This window comes from Nipponia nippon, unplaced genomic scaffold (assembly GCF_047370975.1).
Source record: "Nipponia nippon isolate SJK-2023a ecotype South Korea unplaced genomic scaffold, ASM4737097v1 scaffold_2, whole genome shotgun sequence".
In the NCBI taxonomy this organism is placed as follows: domain Eukaryota; kingdom Metazoa; phylum Chordata; class Aves; order Pelecaniformes; family Threskiornithidae; genus Nipponia; species Nipponia nippon.
The window spans coordinates 40643930-40668477 of NW_028262336.1; the positions used below are offsets into that span (position 1 = coordinate 40643930).

Consider the following 24548-nt stretch of genomic DNA (forward strand, 5'->3'; position numbering starts at 1 on the left):
ACTGCAGAACTGATTTCAGGAATCCCATGTAGGCCTTTCCTTCAAAATTTGCCTGTCCCATCATCCAGGGGCACTTGAACTCTCTAGTCAAGAAACTGATACAATACTAAGAAGGATTTCCTTTATCCAGACACACAGTAAAGCATTACAATGCTGCTATTCTGCTGACCAGATAGGAGCAACTAGACCCTAATTGTCTTAAGAAAACCATAGCTATTAAAACATTTTCATATATGAAATAAATTTAATATATTGTATTGGACATTTTAAATTTTCTATGTATATTTTAATGTGCATTTGACACACACATAATATACCAGTTGGCATCCCAGTCACATCTGGCTGCTGTTGTTGCATGTTTACAACTATTCCAGCTTGCAGGGAACTTTTGAAGTAGGTGTTGTAGATATGATGTCCTCAAACCCAGCTTGGTTCCACTGAGCTGTAGCATTTTCACTTGTATTTAGGGTCTTACATGCTGCTCCACGCTTGTCAGTGTCACGTACGCTTATGCTTAATCAGTTAGGCTGAGGCTTACATTGGCTGGAATAGGCAAGACATCTGCTGCTGCCTGTTTAAATAGGGGCCACTAAAATGTTGATTTCATAGAATCATAGAATGGGTTGGGTTGGAAGGGACCTTAAAGGCCATCTGGTTCCAACCCCCCTGCCATGGGCAGAGACACCTCCCACTAGACCAGGTTGCTCAAAGCCCCATCCAACCTGGCCCTGAACACTTCTAGGGAGGGGGCAGCTACAGCTTCTCTGGGCAACCTGTTCCAGTGCCTCACCACCCTCATGGTGAAGAACTTTTTCCTTATACCCAACCTGAATCTACCCTCTTTCAGTTTAAAGCCATTACCCCTTGTCCTATCACCATGTGCCCTTGTAAAAAGTCCCTCTCCATCTTTCTTGTAGGCCTCCTTCAGGTATTGGAAAGCTGCTATAAGGTCTCCCCAGAGCCTTCTCTTCTCCAGGCTGAACAATCCCAACTCTCTCAGCCTGTCCTCATAGGAGAGGTGCTCCAGCCCTCTGATCATCTTTGTGGCCCTCGTCTGGACTCGCTCCAACAGGTCCGTGACCTTCTTATGTTGGGGGCCCCAGAGCTGAATGTAGTACTCCAGGTGGGCCCTCTCGAGAGTGGAGTAGAGGGGGAGAACCACCCCCCTCGTCCTGCTGGTCACGCTTCTTTTGATGCAGCCCAGGATACGATTGGCTTTCTGGGCTGCAAGCACACATTGCTGGGTCATGTTGAGCTTATCATCGACCAGCACGCCCAAGTCATTCTTGTCAAGGCTGCTCTCTATCCATTCTGCACCCAGCCTCTATTTGTGCTTGGGATTTCCCGGACCTAAGTGCAGGACCTTGCACTTGGCCTTATTGGACTTCATGAGGTTCATACAGGCTGACCTCTCCAGCCTGTCAAGGTCCCTCTGGATGGCATCCCTACGCTTCAGATTTCTTGGTCTTTAAAGTATGTATTGCTTACAGGATATCTTGCTTTGCCCTTGATTTATTTCACTACTTCTCCAACACTGTCCACATGTAAAGTTGCATTTATTTTGAGTTTCTCGAAACAAGTTCTTATATTTATTCATGTTGTCACTCTAGTATTCATTCACATCCTGAAATGCTCTTGACACTTCACATATAGTTCATTGGCATACAGTCAAGGAGGACTCTCCATTCTGAACCTTTACAGATTCTCTTGAAGCAATTATATCTCTATTTTCTCCTTCCTACACCTTCCTCTCCAGATGACAGATGTTCTGTTTGCTAACTAGTTTGCCAGAGATTGTTTAAAAAAATATATTTTTTCTCACTTTTTTTTAAAATACCTTAAAGACAGAAAGCACATGGTAAGATAGCATACAGAAAACATTGTACAGTACACAAAAGTAGAAATCTACTAATTACACCCTTTCACTAAGAAAATAATAAAGTGAACAGCAAGAGAAGAGATTAGAATAAAATGTGAAACAGTTCACCTCAGAACAAATTACTACCTCAAAACAGATTACCATGTCACAGCCACAGAAGCTACTTCTAGGAGTTATATTCACTAGTATCTCTCCTGAATGTATTTAACAACTTGATCATGAAGTGAAGGGAGGATAGGAGAGTAGTGCTTACTGTGCTCCAAGCAGAACAGTATTCCAGTATGTGATCTAATAGACTCAGCATGGCCCTAATTCAAGATCTGCTGGTGATAAAATTTACATTTGCAAAATGTATTTTTCCAGATTATCTTGATGACAACACACCAGAAATGAGAATAGAGGCTTACTTTTATGCAAAACATGAGCAGATGTTCCCAGCTGAAAAAGTATTAAATGCCTTAGAGTACAAGCTTGAGATGTTCTGACTGTCCAGCGTGAACAGTTCTGTTCCCTCAGATAATTACATTTAATTTTTTTTTTTCTTAAATTACAAAACAGTTATATTTAAATAACTTGCTGGAAGATGGAATGCATACAGTGAATAACCATTTGATCAAAACTTGCATTTTTAAAAATTATTGGCATGACATATTTTAGACTGGTTTTCCTCATGATCAACCTAAAGAAAAAGATGAGCACATTAAACTATTTTCTGTGTGCTTAGTGAATTAATCCCTCAAAAGTTAGAAATCCTTCCCCTATTGCATTTAAAACAAATTCTTCTAACATATTTTTTTAGCATTTTAGAGTAGGAATAATTATGGTTATATATAAAATCAAATTACTTGGGTTTCAACTCTTTCAAGATGTATTTGTATTTTAAAAGATATACTTTTAAAGTGGAGGTAACCTTTTTGCATTTGCTACAGTTACTTTTGTAAAGACCTTAGTTGTCATTTTGTTACAATGTGTGAGTCACACATATAGAAGCCAATATTAACTGGGTAACTGGTCTTCATTTACATGGGGGAACAACACATCCAGTGAGAAAACGCAAGATGTATAGCCAGAGGAGTCAGCAAGAAACCTCCTCTTTGAATTTAAAACTGATGCGTCAAATCAATTTGTACAGATTAATTCCTAACAGTGAATTTTTTTTATGTTAGATATTCCATATGTAACCAAACCTTAATGATTAATAAAGTTCCCTAGTCTCTTGTAATAATATTGAAAGATTCACTGAAATTTTTTTCAGATTTAATTAATCAAACTTATATACCCTTTGAAAGTAGGGTTTATTAAATATAAAAAGTATGCATTGTATCTGTAAACAATACTCTAGCTTAAATTAGTGAAACCCAGGATTTTTTATTGAAGGTACTATTGTACACAATAAATTCTGTTGTTGTTTTTTTTTTTTTAAGATATGTATAAGCAATTTTACACCTGACATTTGCCTAAAGTTAGGAATTTTTCTGCATAGAAATTAAGCTACATTCCTTAAACTTTCTGCTACTTTTTTTATAAATCAAAACAAAGGCAAGAACAGCTTAGTTTTGATTTACATCCAAATAAGTCTATCTTTGGCATTTTGTTGTTGGTTTTTTTTTCCCCATTTGCTTTTTTTCAGATTTCATAGAAAACCACTTGTCCATGAGGTTCTAGAGGGGAAGAGTACAAGCGACATGCAGTAACATGCACCATTTTATTGTGTCAGTTTTGGAAGAGATTAACCTCATGTGATCATTACCTTGCCCTGATGTCAGAAATAATCCATTTCAGATGGGAATAAAAAAAAAGGTATATACCATAGAAGCAGAATCCCTGTACTTCTGCAGATACCGGTGAAGGTTCTGCGGTGCTTCTCCTTGTTAGATACAGTGAAATTTCTTCTATCCTGACAGCATTCATATTTCCCTGTGCATCCTCTGGTCTTTGTTTCTGTATGAGCAACATATAGGATTTATAGAATGAAATGCCGTCTTTTACAAAACAAGCATATCAGAGCTGGAAAACAATCTTTTTCTCAGATCACAGACAGAAATAGCAAATCATTCTTTATTTTATTCATATGCTAATAAAACAAGGAATGTAATATATGCCATTACAGTTTCTTGCCAAAATACTTCACAAAAATAGGTTGAAACTGAGTTCTGACTCTGAATGCCTCCATAACTTCGAGACTGTGATCTCAATTTCACAATTTAATCCCAACTGTAATGTATTGTTTCATTTTGGGAAAACTTACTAGTAAAAGATGAAATGCTTCTAATTCTGTCTCGTCTTACACCTAATATCTCAGAAGAATACTATGTTTTCTGGTGGCTTTTGACTGCACTTGAAGAACTATTACCTTCTTTTATTAAGTGTGATGTCACCCATCCAGTATGCATAATGCTTTCTCCATTGTCTATTCTGACTTGTCTGTTTACATTTCTATTGCCCTTTTCCATTTATCTTATTATATTATTTTTATGATAGATTTTACAATTAAATAGAAGTAATGAATTTATTTCCATAATAACTTGTAAAATCTTTAGTTACTGGACTTCAGTCTCTCATTTATATTTTTTCATCGTTACCTTTCAGAATTATTGACTACAAAACATCTTACATACTAAATAAATTCTCTTAATCAGTCTGATCAAAATTTATAATAGAGGTAATTAACAAAGCTAAATGTTGATTCATACATTTTGAGTTGTCCACTTCATTTGCCATTTTAATTAATTGGCATTAATGTTGTGGTTTTGCTCACTGATTATGCTGACTTTTGGAAGTTGCTAATACTGATTTGGCTCTTCAAGTTCTTCCATTGTATTTCACAATTCTTGCAACTACAGAATCAGCAAAGCATATATTCTGCATGTAACTTTGTAGCAGGTAAACAGGTCATGGTTGGAGCTAAACTTCTTAAGATGATAGATGTATAACAACTTTTTACTTTGTGCATGTGTATAGCCAGTCCCAGTAGGCAAAATCTTCCTCATATGGCAGTAACTGATAATCTGGACTCAGGTGGAATCAATACTGTCTAGCTTTCAGAGAAGACCTACAGAGTGTTTTATGAAATTTTATAGTAGAAATACTTTTCCAGTCTTTGAGTATTGTTGCCACAGTTTCCATACTGAATGAAATGTACCTTTAACTAGTATTGATAGGAGAGAAATGTATAAGTAAAAAATTTTCTAGGCTAAATATTCATAAAAGTAAAATGGAAAATGTACAATATTTTGAAGCATTGGCCCATTTGCTTTCTCAAATATTGGCTTGCTTGCTGATTATATTCTTAGCAAATATTCTTAGCTAATATTCTTAGCAAAATTACGGTTTGGGTGCCTGTTAATGTACCATTTTTGTACACTATTCCAGACTCTAGATATCAGTCAGCATAATTCTCTTGATCTTTCTTTATTTTCAGGACTCTTCAGTAGGACTCAGGTGGAAAGGTGTATTTTACTATTCTTTTCTGCCCGCCGCCCCCCTTGCCGCTAACTGCATTTGCATTTGAGGGTTTTGAATAACTGAACTGCAGCTTTCAGCAATGTATATCAGTGTTGTGAGAAAATTAAATATTGCCTTTTATTTGTTATTTCAGCAAATTGATGAAAGCCACGCTCACTCCTGCTCACTCCTACTCATTGACAAAAATATTTTTAATAATTTAATATTTTATAAATATTTAATTTTATAAGACATGATAAAAATGTTAACAGATGTCCCCCCACTTTTTTCAAACCAGCATTTTATTCCATTGCCATTTTGACTTAATTTCTTTCTATCTCTATCTTATCTATCTATCTATCTATCTATCTATCTCTGGTTTTGCTTCTAAGAAGATGCCTTTGCTAGATATAGTTTAGGGTGCAAAGGTTCTGGTGTTATTGAATAAATGTTTAACATTGTAGGGAAACTGAAGAAAAGTAAGGCTTGCCTTTCCTGTTCAGCATAGGTGTTAAGTCTGATTTTTGCAGATTTCAAAACGAGAGACAGTGTCAAGTTCACTCAACCAGGACAGTGCTTGCATATCAGTCCAAGACTCCTTCACACTCATGCAGCAAATCAGAACAGACATTCAGGCAGATTTAAGGTATTCTCTGCCACTGATTTTTTTAATACCAGATACACTTGAGCCTCACAACACTTTAGTCCCACAAATCCTGACCTGTCTTCGTAATTCTAAAAGGCAAACGCAAATACGTTAATCTTCTGAAGAGATTTTCTTCACGCGGCTGTTGCGACTTCATTCAGCACAGCCTACAAAGGATGTCTGCGGGCAGCATTTTTAAAGTATTCTGTAGGTCTTAAACATAAGGTTTAAAACATTTACTTTCTTAAGGAAAAGTCTGTTGAAAAATTAATGGCGTTTTCTTCTGGGAGTTTCATACTAGTTTTAGGTGAATGGGTATTCATACCTACAGAAAGGAAGAGAAAGAACAGTGCCCCTATCTGTGTATAGGTCACCACTGGGCTGTCCTCCAGGTTTCCACTCTCATCTCAATCATCTGTATGTATTTTGTGCCTTTTGCTAACAGTTCATTTTGTAAAATGTGAATTTTATTCTGCAAAACAATTGACTCTGATCACCATGCTTATTCATGTAGACCACTGAACAGCCTTCCAAAAATTTTGACATTTGCTCAGTCCTGTTCCAAATAATATTTTAATTGCTTGTCTATATCATTGGCAAGAAGTGGAGCCAATCACTTTTGCTTTTTTTTTTTTTTAACTAGTATAATATTGCAGGCTAAATGAGTTATTTACCTCTAATTAAATATATTCCCCTCAGTTGGAAAGTACACTAAAGAATTCATTTTAAAAAAAGGACAACAGTTTTCTGCTCTTCAACTTTGTTAAAGAATTGTCAGTTTAAATTTCCAGATTTCAATATTTACAGTTATGTGGTATTTCATAAATTATTCCATTTTTGTCTGTCTGCAAGTCCACCATTATTCCTTGAGATTACTTGTAAAGATTTCTTTCATTTTGAATTTAACATGCAATCTACTAACAGAGTACAAAAACAGGGCAGAAAATAATTACAAGTTTAAAAAACAAGCAAAAAAAGGTCAATAACTGCAGCGAAGACACTGCAGCTACTGGCTGATCTTTGAGAGACTGCACGGTTTGTATTGCTTCAAGGTTTTACTGGCAGCAGTGAGTGACAGTAGAGTAAACCATTACCACTTCTTTTGTTCCTGCTATTGCCATTACCATTAGTATAGTCTTAATCTAAACATGGATTGCAGAATAATATCATTTTGGCACCAGGTGCTAGCTGTTTTTTATACATTTAAGAAAAACAGCTTATATTCTTTGCCTGATGGTCTTGCTTGTTTCTTGGTGTTCAAATAAGAACAAAATATATTTAGTCTCATGCTTTCACAATCAGGAAGTTAAGAAGTTACCGGTGACAGTAAATCTAAGATAGGTCTCATGATTCTGTCATAGCTTGATGTCTGCAAATAGACTTGTTAGTAAGTGACCAAAAATATGCATTTGGAGTACAAATTACCAAGTTTACAATTTTTCCCCCTTTTTCTTCTTTCTTTTCTTAGTTTTGGGGGTAGTGTTTTGAAGATCTCTTTATCCGTGCTGGGGCAACTCTAATGCATCCATCTGGGAATGAAATCTTACTTGGTTTTCTTGCTATTTAAGACCAAGCAGTTAAGTTTTTACTAGTACAGTCTCATACACTTATGTACAGTTTCAACTGCAGACTTAGGTTCGTCCAAATCAAAATGTGAACAAAGTGCATGACTTAGGTTTTATGGAAGGTCATTCAAAGCGTTTTGGTGATCCTTAGACAGATTATCACAGGCATTTGAATGTGTTTTGAAAAGTTCACCCTTGTTCTTGAGGCTAAAATGCAAAATAAATAAAAAAAAATAACATGTAAGTTGTCTTTGTACATTTTTAAATACTTTTACTTTGCCCTCATCTTAGATTCTGCAGTTGAGTTTGGTGCCACAGTGAGAGTTGCCGTACAAACATTGAAATCCCTCCTGTAATGAGTTTATGTTGTAGAAGCTAATCTTTTACGTATCAGTTAGATTCTGTCAATAATCAGTTAGCTTATCTGCCGTGAACCTTTTAACTCCCTTCTAAACAGATGCATTTGGAAACAGCAGAAGGATTGTTTTCAGAAATTCTAATAAATGTTAATGTTGTGTTAGTATCATTAATAAGCCTTAAAATGAAAAATGTCTTTGAGAGAAGAAAAAACAACATGCTTCATTTATCAGGGAAAACAGATGCGTAATCTCTGAAAATTCAAATCAATTTTGAGAATCTCCCTTAGTGTTATGGAAGGGAGAGCAATGGGAGTTTTTTAGTATGGTTTTTAAAATCTCGTGGGACAGCAGGACGTAATATTAAAATATTGGGATTTTTTAATTATTACTGTTATCATGGAAGCCAACAGACTTAGGTGATGTCTAGGATTTAAAAGTTAGTTTTCTGTGTTTTCTACTTTGTGATTACCTACCTCTTTTGAGGACAAAAGATTTCTTGTATATTTAGGGCTCAAGTCTTATCTTGCTTCTCAGGACTGTATAAGGTAAAGTATGTTTCAGAATTTATGTCTCAATGTAAAGAAACCACATCAGCAATTTATGTACAGTAATATAATTTTTCTGGCAATGTGGCAGGCATTTAAGCTTTCTTCTTTCAAAGTTACTTTGCTACTAGTTTGATAAAAAGAGTGAGTGGAATCAGCACAAATAGTGTCAGAACTGTTATTTGGTCAAAGCTTTGAGAAAGCAAAATAGTAGTAAATAGGACTGGCTATATTATAAGTAGACATGTATTTGAAAATGGGAAGCAACATTTGCATGAATGCTTGTAATTTGCCCTCTGTGTACATAATGTAACACTCTATAACAAAATGCTGGACTTTGTTCTTGTTGGTAGACCTGTGTAGTACTTTTTGATATGAAGCTTATTTAGGTGTTTTATAACATCCTCACTTTCACTCATCTCTTAAAAATGCTTCTTTCCACGAGAACTGGGAATGCTGGCAGGGAATTGCTCATTGACAGAACACCTGGATGCAAGAACAAACCACTTGTGAACTGCAAGGCTTACAAAAATTGGCTGTTGGATCACTTTCTGAAGAGTTTGACTTTTTTTTTTTTTAATTTATCTACTTTTTTGCACTGCATCCTACAGAAAAAAAATTGGTTTCAAAACATTTCAGGTTTATTGTAGTCACCCATCCTCAACAAACAAACTTGTAGTTATGTTCATCAGAAAATGAAGAATATTTGCTAATAAAAATCAAGCTGTAGTGAACCTTTATCAGGAAAATTGCTTCCTGAATTAAACCTGTAATAACCCTTTAAAGGTAGCAGCACTTAAACAGGGGTGGATTGGTACTTATTTCATGGTTTTAAAGTTCTGTGGTGAAACCAGATTCTTCTTGCTCTTTTTGGGACTTGTTACCAAGTAGCTGTGTCTCTAGATGAACAGGATGTTATCATATGTTAAAATTCATGGTTGAATTCTAGCTCTTCTGGTGTCTCCTTAGTATCAGACAGGTTTTTCAGCCTGTGTATTAGAAGAAGTGTTTTGTTTTATTTCTCTTTACTTTCTCAATTTGACTGGAGACCTCCCCTGGAGAGACTAATATCTCTAAATTGTCAGTGTGTGTGACTGTTTTGTCAGGGGGAGCATGTAATGTCAGGCCTTGTTCTGTATTCTACAACGGAGTTTTGTTTCTTTCACTATAGAAGATGCTTAAAGAAACCACATGTCCTAATAAGTAAGCCTATGGATCACAAGATGTATCAAAAACCAGTTCTGTGAACAATATGCTTCATGTGACGTATTTCAGTTTGAGCACCAGAAAGTCACTGTTTTCTTCTGAAAAATATTAATCTGTCAGCATAAAGTTTTCCACGGTGGAAGATTCCTTTCAATAGCTGGAAAATTTGTGCTGGAAACTTCCAATAATTTTATACAACTGTATCTTCTTAAAGAGCTGGAATGGTTTTCAGAGCTCTCCAAAGTCTTTCAGATTCTTGATTGATGAACATGTTAATAATATAATTTGTCCTGATGTTACAATGCTTCCCATTTTAAACTCTCTTCTGACTTGTACTCTGATTTGTTTTTATTCTTATTTATTCTTTTCAGTCCTATCCTGGAAAGTCATTATCAAGAAAATGGATGAAAATATTCAGAAAGTATTGCTTCTGAGCTGAATTTAGAGAAGATACCTTGGTTTTGAAAAAAATTCCTTAACTCCTTTGTTTGTTTTTCCTTTTTCTCTCAAAACCAATATCTGAATAATGGCATAGTCTACAGACGTTGACTTAATTTTCTTAAATATCTTCCATATTTTCTGAGAGTTGGAGATTAGTTTTTAGAAGGTGTAGGTTGGCTTGACAGATATTTTGCCCCCAGAAATGAAAGCAGACATGTTTCCAAGAAATTAATGAACTTCCTTGCAAGCAAGTGCTTGAATTTTAATTTATTCACTGCCTAACTACTAGGACTTCAAATATCCATCTGTCTTAATGGGTAGTAAAGACAATATGTTAGACTAAGAGTCAAACAGAAAAAAATAAGAAGGCAAAGGCATAGGACAGGATAACAGAAGTTATTCCTGCTCTGATAATTCAAGAGCCTGCAAAAAAGAATTTTGAGAGACAGATTGATATTCCAGGCTTTGCAACAATGGTTGTTTAGCTATTTGTTGTGATTAAATAATTAAATCTTTTCCTATTTGCTGGTGGATTCTGACAGCTGCATATATACTTTTTATTTGTCAGATAGAAGGGGTAAACAATTTTTGGCATGTATATTGTTTGCAAGGTACTTGCTTTATTTATTGTGTGAGATATTTGTGTAGATAAATGATAAGGTTTTCCTATTTGATTACCAGAACATTTTGAAAAGGAAAATAATGAACAACAAATGGAAAAATCACAGCTGGCGCTAATGTCTGTTCTTTCAGTGTGTATTCTTGCCTGTGTAAAGGCATGGATATTCTTGTAAACATCAATTACTAGTGGACACTGAGTATAACAAAATGGTATTAAAATATTAATGAGAAGACAAGAAGATGATGATAGCAAAATACTTCCTGGACTGAATTTTATCACAGAAGTGAAGCCTGTGGAGACTGAGGGCTGTAGTGTGACTTGATTTGGGAAAGTCATGTTGTTTTGGGTTTTTTTTTTTTTAAATGAGCATATTCTATATACTGTGGCCACTGAGACAATAAATCTTGTGGTGGTGGGCATGTTGGAGGGAACATGCCATTTTTTTGAGCCAATTCTAAGTAGAACTAAACCTTCAGCTCTCTTTTATGATGTATAAAACAAATGTATGGAGATAGGTCAGAAAGTCAAACTAAAAATATTGAATAGGATGTCTTTTCTTGATTTCTAAATATATGTGAAGCTTTTAACGTAAGGTGCCTTCCTTCATGTATTCTACATTCTAGGAAGAGAGAATGAGATGCCACCCTGTAGGATTATTGAGTCTGCCAGAATCTATTAATTGATTTCTTTTTTTTTTTTTTTTTTTTTATTTTCCCCCTTAAATGAAATCTTAGCTAAGCCAGGATTGATCTAGGACAGTAAAAACTCATAGCTCTTGGCTTTCTGCCAGCACTCATGTTAAAACACTTATGGAATTAATGATAAATTTCTTGTACTACAGTCTTTTTACATCTTGATTCACTAGACTGAGTGTAGTAGATAAATGTCAATGCCAAATAACAAAGTAACTACTTCAAAGAGCTGCCACATGCCTTACATTTTTACAAATTGTTATTGACCTGAAATGTTGAGTCAAATACACCACTTTTTCTGCTGATGTATATCATGGCTACGTGCAAAACCTGAAATCGTCATGTTCACGTAAAGTTTCTTGTGCTTACTGCTGAAGTCCACAGAGATTTTACAGGGCTTTATTTAAAAGAGTTGTTCTATTACATATTTTAATGTCTGTGAATACCATGTTCCTTAGATGTTCCACAGACTTCATGAAGAACATAAGACTAAGTAGAATATAAAAGCTATATAACTATATTAGGTGTTGGCTTCAGTAGTTTCGTATGAATCCATTCACCAGAAAACCCTGTAATTTCTTTTTCCTATGTCATTGTCGCTTCCAATGATTAAATAAATGATGTGAAGAGAATGTACAAGGCATGACTTTGAAAATAAGCTTGTTCTTACTTTTTCTAACTGAAGTATTTATACAGCACAAGAAAATACACTTTTTCCTATGTCTGGTCCTGCTTAATGAGGATCACAGTGTCAAATTTTATGCTATGTGCATTTTGACTAACGAAATATAGATGGAAAGTTCATGCTGAATGAGATAAGTTACCTTTATAAACTTTAGCTCCTTCTCATTGATATGCAAGTTTAGTCTGTAATTTTGGAACTGATTGTAAGGTTCTAATTAGTCTCTAGAGAACTCAGGTGGACAATAGATTGCTCATTAGCCTATCAACTTCCCATGAAGTTGATTGGCTATTTGTCATGTCTAATGTGGAAACCGAAATGATGCATGTTAATTTGCCTTCCAGATGTTGCAACTACCTATCCAGACAAGAAGTCCATCTTAATGTATGTGACTTCACTCTTCCAAGTTCTGCCCCAGCAAGTCACCATGGAAGCCATCAGGGAGGTGGAGATGTTGCCACGACACTCAAGGGTCACTAAAGAAGAGCACATACAAGTACATCATCAACAGCGTTTTTCACAAGAAGTGAGTTGTTTCCCTTTTCACTTTCATCTTGCTGCTCTAAAAGTGGTGGTTTCCCTTACCTACCCCGTAAGTTTGATGTTAGATGGCCAACGGAAGGCAAAAAAAAGCATGAGCACAATGAACAAAGTCTCTTCACCACAGGCAAGTCAAATGCACTTGTCTGCATGAACTGTACTTCCGTACAGCTTTTCACCTTGCACCAGACTGTTTTAAAAGTAACTTTTCAGCAAATAAGTGCTTTGCGCTTGTTTTTTACAGCACTGTGTGTTTTGATTGTGGAAGGGCACCACAAGGAAGAACACAGAAACTGGGGGAGCTTTCACATTTAAACACAGACATGCAGAAAATTTTTTACCTTTTTTAGAGAATAGCAGTTGACATTTCTCCAAATTCATGATACATTTTTAATTTTTTAGCATTTTATTTATACTGACTCATATTTTAAGATCATATGTTCTCAGCTCACGGTTGGCCTCTCAAAAGGCTCCTGTAATACTTGGAATTAATATATGCTTGCTATGTCGGTTATGTTTTTGACTGAAATCATCAGTCTCTGCTGAAGTGTTTAGTGGATTTTAGGCCTAGTGTACTTCTCTGATCTGTATCTTGCTTTGTCTGTCTGTCAATCTATAGATTGCTTTTGGGATGCTCAGTCTCTTTTAGAGTACTGAGCAGATGAGTATTGGCTCTTTTTATTCAGGTTTTACTACAAGATCACTTTTTGAGCCTTTGCTTATAAATTATAAAGAACCTTTAATTTACATTTGTATTCTGCCAGTATTGAGTCCTGACAGTTTGTTGCTTTTGGAAAAGATGTCAGATTAAATGAGAGTTTTCCTTAACACCATCCCAATTTTGACTGCCGAATACCAACACTGTCCTTGAAAAATACAACTGGTGATGACCTTCCTACTGTTTTTCTTCACTTACTCTTAAAATCATTACTTTACTTCTATAATCCATGCTCCTATCCATATGTCTGTTCTTTCCACCTCTAATTTCTTATTCGTAGATCACAGTCAGTGTACCCCAGGGACCTTCACCTTCTCCTAAACCGCGGTTCAAAAGTTACGCATATACACAAGCTGTGTATGTAACATCCCCTGACCAAGAAAGGAGGCAGGTTCCTCCACAGGTCTGTCAATATTGTCATTTGTTTTGAAAACTGTTTTATTAAGCTTGTGCTTGGAGTGAAAGAGTTTGTGCATTTTGCTTGTACCTGATCTTGATGACCTACTTTTTCCAAGGTCTTTTTAGCATCTATCGAGTGGTTACTTTTTACTGTGTATTTCAGCCTGGCTGGCAATAGGTGTTAGATGAACAGCATTCAAACATTGCAGTTTTAGAATTATAAACTGCTTCCTTTGTTATGTCATTTTTGAAAATAGTACATATATTGCCTTAAAAGAGTATTAGAAGAACAAGCCAAATATAAGCTGTATTTGGCATTTAATTACTATATTTCTGTCTTAGGTTTGATTATAGAAAAACAAGAACTATTGGTTTTCTGTTGCTTTTCCTAACCATCATATCTATTAAAGAAAATAGTGTTTATATTTTTCAGAAGGTTACTGTAGTTGGACGGAAGAGAAAGGAAAGCACTAAATGTAATATTCTTTATATGACCTGGATTATTAGACAATAACAGCTGGTCAGTTTATCACAAATGCCACCATGCCAACATTCAGGTTAGGGTTTTGTTTGGTTTTTTTGACTTTTAAATAGCTGCAGTAGTTTAATAAAACTTCTTTCGATCAGTCCTTATAATGAGCATTTCAGTAGTCAGATTTTTATAACTTTTGACAAATGTGAGAGCCAAAGGTCATACTGTGTAATGCAACGTACTTTCCTTTCATTACTTTGGGGAAAAGAGATCTGCATGTATTTGGCACTGCACTGAGTTCTCTTGTGGAGACTTAATTCTGTCTAACTTCTGAAAATTTATTGCAAAATTACACTTTAATTCAACATCGTGTTTCTGATTCTACTCTTCAGGTGACAGGTATTGTACTGAGTAAGGTCTTCCTTTAAATACTTCAGGAAAGAAATCCTGTGCACATAAGCATGAGCCCTGCTACATTATACTAACATCAAATATGTTGCAGTGATGATTAATACAACTTTTAAACGAGATGTTTAGAACTGGTATAATGGATTTGTTCTACTTAGATACTATACTGACAATTGAGAAGAATGAACAGTCACGATATAGCTTTTTTTTTTGTGAGCTACTTTTATTGTGATCGATTGTGGGTTTTGTGAACACCCCCACCATGAAGCACAATGTACAAGCTGATATAATTGAAGTCAATTCTACAAAACGTAGTTATTAAAATGTAGTAGGAAAATATTCTATTATTCAGTCCTCACCTTGCATTCCAGTTTTCAGATCTCGTCTTCCTGAATTTGGAAGCTTTGTCTATTACACTTATGCAATAACTACTACTATAATATTATAATTCTGCTGACTTGGCAGAATCTGAAGACCTAACCCAAATCGGGCCCTATTGTGCTGGAGCACAGCATTAACAAATGAAAAGCATTCATCTAAAAATCCTAAGTGAAATCCTAAGTGAAAATCACCATATACAGTCTCGTTATCACCAAGACAAACTTGAATGGCAAATATTACCAATTAATATGCCAATTCAATATATGGAATTCTTAATCAGTGGTAATGATTTTTTTTTTTTGCCTCTAGCCATGTATTTCTTAAAGAACAGCCATCATTTAACTATCAAAACAAATTGATAAAATAGTGATTGATAACTTTTTTCTCTAGATTTCTGAAGCTGATATACCTTAATAATCCCATCTATTTTAAACTAAATCAAATAAATATTATTTTATTTTTAATTCTTAGTAGCCTTCCAATTTTCTGCCAGCTCTATTATGATTTTTGGATACCAGTATTGGTATTGCAACTGCCTCTAGGATTTTCAGTAAAATCTACTTCTCTAGGGGACTGCATTAAAGAAATCAAGACAAAGTCAACTTTTTTTTCCTTGGATTTTGTAAAGTTTAGGAAGCTGTCTCTCATTTCCATTTATTTATCAAAGAAAAATTTCAGTAGATTTAGTTTACTGTGGTCTGCCAGTTTCAACAGTATCTTAGGTGCTATCATTAAGAAGCAAGATTTTCACTAAGTATGTTGGTCTTTTGTTGAAATGCATCAGTCATTTTTTCTTTTCAGATCTCTACAAACTTTCATCTTACAGGACTTGAATATTATGATTTCTCTGCAATAGTCAAAGAAGATAGATGGATATCAACAAAAAGTCTTTCACCTGCTTCTCTCTAGAGGCCCTAGCTGCTAAGATTAATCTTAAATGTCATAGTGTTTAATTGGGTGATATTCTTAAAGTTCTGCATTTGGAAGAATGGTCCAATAGATTTTGTAGTCCAAGCATAAGCCAACTGGAACTGAGAAGAAAAATAAATTACAGAAGACCTCTTTCCAAAAGTTTTGAATGATATCCTGCAAATTTGACCATATATGCCATACATTTACTGGATGTGTCAACCATCAGAAATTGTAAAAATGAAATAAGCTATGTTTCTCTGAGGTCCGTATCGGCAAGAAGGAATAACGTTTCCTCTTACACCATCATCTGTCACAGTCCTTCCCCTTTTATCTTCTACCTTTGTCTATTGTTCTGTGTCACATTTCACTTCACTTTCCCCATCTTCACACTGCCTAATACTTTCACAACCTGTGTGTCTTTAAATTCACCCTTCCTTTCTGAATTCTTATTCTTTTTTTTTTTTTCCTCAAAGTATACTTGCAAGGCCTAGTATTCTAGTTGCACAAATTTTGGCCAGACAAGTCTTGCTTTCCTTAACTGTGACATATTTCAGATTCAAAGAAAATAATTTTTCTGCCAACCAGTTCACTTGGTGCCTTCTTGTTGTTTTGTCTGTGCTTGACCACTTCTGGTTAAAGGAGTTAAGCAATTTTAAATGCTGTTGCTAACATGAATAGCAGTTCTTCTGCTAATGCTCGGGAAATTTTTCCTCCTTTACCTTGTTTACTTAGAAAGTGTTCGTAAACTCATGCAGGTCTTAGGATAGGAATCCACTTCTCAAACCTAAATCCTTGAATTCCCTCTATTAACATTAAGAAGGGCCCAAGAAAAAATATTTATGTTGACAAGTTTCAGATTGCAGTTACTGCTCAGCAATTACCGAAGGCTTGCCTGACTTTGCAGCTCTGTATTTTGTCTTGTATGCAGTCTCTGTAATGAGACAGTCTGTCTAGCTTCACTTAGAAAAAAGGGATCCTCAAGTTAATTTTCTGAGGCATTTCAAAATCCCTGTTTAAAATTACCCTTTTGTTTGTGTTTTATATTTATGAAAGCCTTTGTTTCTGTTATGTTGCTTCATCTCATTGGACACCTGATCAAGAGGAATGATAGTTTTACTTTTCTAGTTTTTTCCAAAAATGTTTTAGCAGAGCAGTTTCTAATATTGATCCCAGGCAAAACTCACTGCCTTCATTTTACTTACTACCTACTACCTGAACTCCACAGGACATAAAATATACTATCTTAAAATGGTTCAAGTAAAAAGAAAAAAAAAATTAAAACACTGAAGTACCTAGAAAAGACACTTTTTTTTTAATATATTGGAAAAACAGTGCTGAAAATGTAAGTGTTGAAAAAACTGGGATGAAGAAAATCTGTGTATGTTTTGAGATTGGTACTTTTGTAAATAAGCTTTTGGCAAGCCTGTCTGAAAGGCCAAATGTAAGTCTGGCTGCCTTAATTTATCTGTTATGCAAAATCAAGCCTGCTGCATCAATATCATTGTAGATTTTTGTTCTTTTGACAGGACTTACATTTTCTTCATTCTACGTTATGTTATATGAAATACAGAATTTGTGTGCAGGATTACTCTTAGCATTTAAACTGACAAGCTTCAGTAGATTTGAATTAAAATCATTTGGGATGCAGTAGTTGCTAATGGGGACAGTATTCCCCAGCTCTTAATGATTCGATTTGGAACTTAAGAATTGGAGGCTTCATCTCAGGCCTCAACCTAGTCATTAGTTTGTGGAAAATTCCTAACCCTCCAGTCATTATGCCTGCTTTACAGAAGTATCGTAATGCATTTTTTTTTCTCATGTTCTGTGTTTTGTGGTATGGATTCTACAGTTACTGTACTGGACTTTCTCCATCAGTTCATAACTGTAGTAACTAATTTGGAAGGTCGCTAGAAACTCACTATAAAATTAAGCCAAATTTACTCACACACAGCACACAGTCCTTCTGGCAGCCTTGCCCTTGAGATTTCTGGTTTTCTATGCTCTTAATTTGCCACACTTTTGGTTTTATGTCAGCAAGTTAACTTCTTCAAAAGTGCTGCGAGACCTCTGTTCTGGGACCCTTTGGGGTTCATCTATGTCACAGGCTTTAGTGGCACAGTGTCACAGAATTGCCTGTCTTCTAGTCAGCATTTTCTCCACCCAATTTCCAAACTCAGTTCTCTTCCCTGACACCAGTTCTTCTCTTCAGGATGCTTCTTTTCATCAGCAGCTCTTCTTTCCATAACCCAAAGCCCCCGGTTTTCCCAGTCTAAACACTCTATGTGTAGCAGCACAACTCGTGATTAGCCTCCTAACTGGTACTGCCGTCTCACACCTCTTCATTAATGGGAGGATTCGGAACATGCTGCTTTTGTCTAGACCGTTTGTTATCACCATTTACAACCAGCCCCTACTGATTGCAGCTAGCAAGTAGCAGGAATCTGCCTCAAAGCTCAGAAGTGCAATTTCAAACATTCAGCAGCCCCTGCTCCACACACCCATGTTATCTACTGCCTGTACATGTGTCTGTTCACATACCTGTTCACATTTGCTAATTAAGCTGTGTTTTCACCTCCAACAGGTAATGACATTTCTTTAGAGTTTGACATAAAAAGGTATTACCTGCTGACTTTTCCATCTCTCTTTAACTTTCCCTTTTAATTGACCTTAAAAATCATATGAGAGAATTTTTTATTTTTTATGTAAGACTTTTTCAACTACAGTTTCTTAAAATAGCTATAAAGCTTATTTAAACATAGGAACACTAGAAATGCCACATGGTGTGTCCCATGTGAATTATTAGACTGTTCCTTGCTGACTAATAAAAAAGGGTAATGTGTTATTCAGAAAGTAAAAGATCCTAGATAAAATATATCTTTATCTGCTGTATATTCAGATTTAATCTAATAAATCTGAATAAATTGATAATCTAATAGTCAGATTAGTTTACCTATAATAGGTAATATTGTGCTTGGCAACATCAAAGAACAAAAACATTTTGTAATTGGCGAATTTGATTACAATTACTTTTAAAGTTTTGTTTGTTTGTTTGGTGGGTTGTTTTTTTTTTTTTTTCCCACTGTTAGAAACATGGAAAAGTTATACAGGTCATTCCCTGATTCCATCATTAGTGAATGTATTTCTGAACAGAGACCGTATGAACTTTCAACAACACATTTTGTCCTTGATTTTTCTTATAGGTTAATTTTAGATACTTTTAACTAGCTTCAGTGTCATTTTGTTTCATCTGTATTTTCTTTGAAAAGCACACTTACCAAGAGATATTTAGTTTTGAAGTTGAATGGTGATAGAAAAACTGCTTGATTTTTTTTAAAAAAAATCTGTTATACAAGTTCTAATCTGTAGTGAAAATCTGCTATTGCCGAATTAGAAACCTCATGAATATGAGCAAAACCATTCAGTTCTAAAAATAAAACTTTTCACTGAAAGAATTTTGCAATTTTAACTATTTTTGCCTCTTGTTTTGAAAAGAAACCTATTTTCTATGGTTTTCAAATAGCTTAATTTTCAAGGCATACAATAAGATAAAAAAGATACATAACACTTAAAAATGTTCATTTAAGCTATTTTGTGCCACTGAGTCTCTTGAACATAGGATTATTAATAAGTGTATGTGTGTGATGTCAAAAATGGATGTAGCTACAGCAAATGAGGACACACTTATTTACTGTAAACATTTGATTGTTTTTTATATCCTAATATGTTAACTAATAGATTTGAATCCCCTTCCTGGTCTCTAGAGTTTAGGCAATAGTGCAGAATTGCTTATATCAGCTGTGGATTTGATGCAAGAGAACAGCTAGATGAAATGTAGGGCACAATACTAATGAAAATCCTTACTGCTAGATAGACTGTTGTTCAGTTTTTCCTAATCTCAGGACTGAAATCAAAGGAACTTGAGGATTCGTACAACTCCAGAAGTCATTATGCGTCCCCATTTCAAACCTCTAAGGAAGGTCTTTCACTTTATGCAAATATGAAAAGAGAATTTAGTCTGAGACTGAGAAAGCAAGTGATTGACTGTTTATCTACTATCTTAGGTATTCATGCAATAAGCTGATGACATGCTATTGTCTAACTCTTCTGATGTAGGAAACTCATGGCAGCATCTAAATCAAGGCTATCTGCACCTGCACATGAACCTTTATCATTGTGATTTGCCTGTCCCTTTTCATTATACACAGTCACAGGAGCTCTTGAGTGAGCTGAGATGCAAGATGCCTATTCATTTCCTCACTTTGGCTCCTGGGCATTGGAATTTCAAAATTTTAAGGCTGATTAAGAAAAAAAGGGAAAAAAAAAGTAGCAATAGTACTTCCTTTCTTACTTTCTTTGTCTTTTATAAATCTAATTTTGTCAAAGATAAGACTACCATTTCCTCTTAGACTGATACTGTATCAATCTTTTTTGGGAATGCTGGGTTCTATTTAAATACAAATAGTCAAGTAACAGGGAGACTGTCAAACATTTTAATACTTAGCTTATGCATTCAGTGATTTTGAAAGATGTACTGAACATGGATTTCAACTCCATATATAGAACTACTGCATTTACTTGAGTATTCATCTTTTTTATTTCACCTGATTTAAAAGATGGGTTCACACTTTGCACTCTTTCAGTACACCTAGTTAAACCTTTCAAATGCAAAAAAATGAAGACAGAACTCTTATCTCTTGGAAAACCTCTCAAATCAACAGGAGACTTTACCACACAAAAGCAATTTGAAGTATTTGTCCAGAGATAAAATTATAGTGTAATTCCAAACAGCATTATTATTACATTGTTACTAGTCTCTGTATATCTTCCTCACTGAAAGGGCAGTCAGGCTCTGGAACTGGCTGCCTAGGGAAGTGGTTGAGTCCCCATCCCTGGAGGTATTTAAAACACAGGTAGATGTGGTGCTTAGGGAGATGGTTTAGTGGTGGACTTGGCAGTGCTAGGTTAATGGCCCGACTTGATGATCTTAAGGGTCTTTTCCAACCTAAACGATTCTTTGATTCTATGATCAGGTGAACTTCTCAATAATATGATAAGATTTTGGTTCATAATTTCAGATAGCATTACTTTATTTTAAAACTTAGTTTATTAACAATTTTTCTTACTGATTAATTTATCTAAATTTGACATTAATAAAATAAAAGACAGAAAACATGAGATTGTCTAATTCATATGTTAGTCTAATCATATTTTCATGCCTCTAGCTAAGAATTATCAATAATACCAGGGAAAAAACAAAACAAAAACAAACGCAAAGAAATACTGCAATGCTGATGTAGCAGCAGCACATTTTATTCACATGCTCAGGAATAGGAGAGAAGGCTTGCTCCAGAGCCTCCTCTGTCTCAATGGCTTTGCTGGCCCTCATCACCGAGAGAAGCTTCCTTGACCCCAGTGGCTTCATCTCAGCTTTCTGTGCCTGATTTTCTTCAGAATGTCAGAGGAGACATTTATTTTAACATATACTATCTTTCAGAGTATTACCTGAAGTGTTGGTTACATGTATGAGAATGTGATGAAAACAGTAAGGATTGCATTTTCTGGTTCAAACTACTTCTGGTGAATGTTAATTACACTACTTTTGTATAATTTAACTAAACTTCCTATCCCGTGTTTCACCATCACATGGTTGAATTTTATTTGGCTAAAGTAAAGCGGAATAGTGTTTTTCAGTAAGATAGCTTCAAAAAATGGGTACAGGATATGCGTTGTGTCCTTGAAATGCCTGTGCCCAGTCATAGCTGTAACTTTGAGGAATTAATTAGCTTCATGTTTTTAGGCTATTAGAAAATGGTAAGATTTCTGTGGATAAAACCTTTGTGCCCTCAGGTGCATATAAAAATCATGGTAAAATCTAAAATATTTTTTGGTGCACGGCAAATGGTTCTGTGTTTAAAATACAAGAGATGGATTTTGAGAAGTGAGTTAATAGCATTAAGTGCCCACTCCCACAGATAATCAATGGGATGTTCTGTTTCCTGATTGTCCTTTTGCCCAAATCATTACACTGTAAGAAAGGAGATAACCATTTTTTTCCCCTGTGTTTATAACAATAGCATTAGAGTTGTATGTTTCCAGGGTCTGTAGGAAATGCCATCGATTGTTAGTTTGCATTGGTACAGCAGGCAGGTCTGCATGTTTACCTGAAGCAGTGACCTTTGAAAAGGCCAGAATGCTTATCTCTACTGATCATCAAAGTGCTGGTTTCTTTCTTCCCCTCAGTGATTTTGATGCAATAGAAACTGTGTATTGTAATGCTTGTGTAGAAGAATCTCCCTCTAAGATACTGCAACATGTACTTCATGTTTTTGGTGTGCGTGTACAGACTTCAGGTACAAGTGTACAAAGGAAGATATTAATAGATTTTTCCACGTTCGTTCCAAACAGCAAAAGTATTTGTCTGTGTATATACGATAGTATCAAGGGATCTTCCTTTACAGTTTTCTGAGATTTAAAAGTATTCTAAGCAATATCATTATTATGGGTGTGATAGCCTAAGGTGATCAGTGAGCTAAGGGGAGAAGTAGGAAGAGATAATACCTTTTGAAAGAAAAATACATTTGGGGCGGGGAACAGACACTTTTTTAGATGTTCAAACCTTCTTCAGAAATTCCAGTCCTGAAAGCACAATAAAACATAGCAAACAAAAATATAAAAATTGCATGGAACAATACAGTGTTTGGAATTTATCGTGATATTTCTACAGAAAGCATTTGTTTTATTAGAATTTAGTTTAGCTGTAGCAAAGAAATAATACATATATTTTGATGTTGTAAGACATTCTTAAAAATGCAAAAAGAAATTTTAGTTGCATGATAGCGATATCATTAGAGTGGAAACGGTGGTTTAAATGAACTGTGGATGATGTATTGAGGCATCAAACTTAAAAAACATACATTTTTAAAAGGGTAGAAAATGGAATTTTGCTTATGGTGTTAAAAGATCAAAGTTATTAATATAAAAGGGTAACACTCTCTTGTAGAATGAGTTCTGCAAAGTGTTTTGCAAGTAATTTGGAAAATATATTAAAATAAAGTATGTTTACCTCCCAAACATGAATAAGACATAAGAATAAAGATCATATGTGTCATTTTTCAAGAGAATGTTTTAACTTTAAAGCATAGCTCCCATTAATGTAAATGGAATTGGCACGTGTGTTTAAAGGAAGTCTAAACCACAAAAAATATAGACAGGTGAAAATAAAATGTACAAGTGTCTTGTTTGATATTTTATATAGACAATTGTCATGGTTCAACCCTAGTCAGCAACTAAGTACCACACAGCCACTCGCTTACCCTCCCCCCTCCCCAGTGGGATGGGGGAGAAAATCGGGGGGGGGGAGTAAAGTAAAACTCATGGGTTGAGATCAAGACAGTTTAATAGGACAGCAGAGGAAGAGATGATAATAATATTAATGATAAAACAATATACAAAGCAAGTGATGCACAATGCAATTGCTCACCACCTGCTGACCAATGCCCAGCCCAGCCCGTCCCCAAGCAGTCACTGCTGCCCCCTGGCCAACTCCCACCAGTTTATATGCTGAGCATGATGTCATATGGTATGGAATAGCCCTTTGGCCAGTTTACTAGGAAGAAAATTAACTCTATGCCAGCTTGAAACCAAGACAGTTGTGTAAAGTGTACTAGAGCTTATATCTCAAGTAGTCCCAGTGAACTGAATGACAAAATACTTCTTGCAATTTCAGAGCAGAAATGCACTAGAGTTAGAGACCCTTAAGTATAAGGGCTACACTGTTATGTGTTTGTAGGCTTTGTATTTTTGTTGCATTTAATTTATTCTCTTCCTTTCTGTCCTTTTCCCCCGATGGTATGGTCTTGGTGACCTAATGCAATTAACTTTTTTAGAGTGAACTAATGTAATGTGTGAGCTTTGCGCTCTTTCATATGGGACTAGTGGTCCACCTACTTTGATTAGCTGGACAGAACAGTGCAGCTGATTGAAATATTAGAAGAATTTTTTAGGTAGTGTTACTGTATGGAACTCAGTTTCCTGGTAAGTTGTACAAAGATGTTTTGGTAGTGGTACATCATATCAACAGGAACTATTTAGTTTCAATTATCTGAAGTAAAAGGCACACATGTTTTAATTCAATTTAAAATATTTTCTTATTTCACTGCTATAAATGTTTGAAAGCAGCAGTAGAACATAACTTTTTAATAGACAAGAACCTTGTCTCTTAAAGCAAAAGCAATTTAAGAGACATGACAGACTTCATATCAATAGGCAGAAGTATATATGATAAATTCATAAAAAAGGTTTTTTTCAGTTGATAATGCAATTTGCAAATGATGAACTGATTATTTGTCTTAGTCTTAGGGTGAAGGCTTTAAGCTAAGAATATCCAATCCAACATAAAACAGTAATTATAAACAGTTTGTTTTGGTTTTTAGACAGAAAATGTGATTTTTTTCAATTGTATTTATTTTTTCACTACTAGTATTTCATAAAAAAGAGGCTGATATTAATTATATATACAGAAAAGAAGCTGGTGGAAATGTGTGCTATTTGTAGAAACTATTAGGGGAAATGCAGTGTTCCTGTGCTCAGTATTAGTCTACTAGGAGTAACTTGTTGAGTTTGGATTTGACAGAAGGA

At 35.1% G+C, this 24548-nt stretch overlaps 1 protein-coding gene across 7 annotated transcripts in view; it reads left to right on the plus strand.

The window, feature by feature from the left end:
* DMD (dystrophin) overlaps window positions 1-24548 on the plus strand; it is a 1304666-nt gene that overhangs the window by 458541 nt on the left and 821577 nt on the right. For 6 of the 7 annotated variants that reach the window (XM_087759563.1, XM_087759562.1, XM_087759564.1 and 3 more), the window contains 2 exons: window positions 12426-12607; window positions 13620-13742. In XM_087759563.1, the coding sequence (XP_087615689.1) occupies window positions 12426-12607; window positions 13620-13742 (305 nt within the window). The remainder of the gene's footprint in view (window positions 1-12425; window positions 12608-13619; window positions 13743-24548) is intronic. The other variant, XM_087759568.1, reaches the window with a different exon arrangement.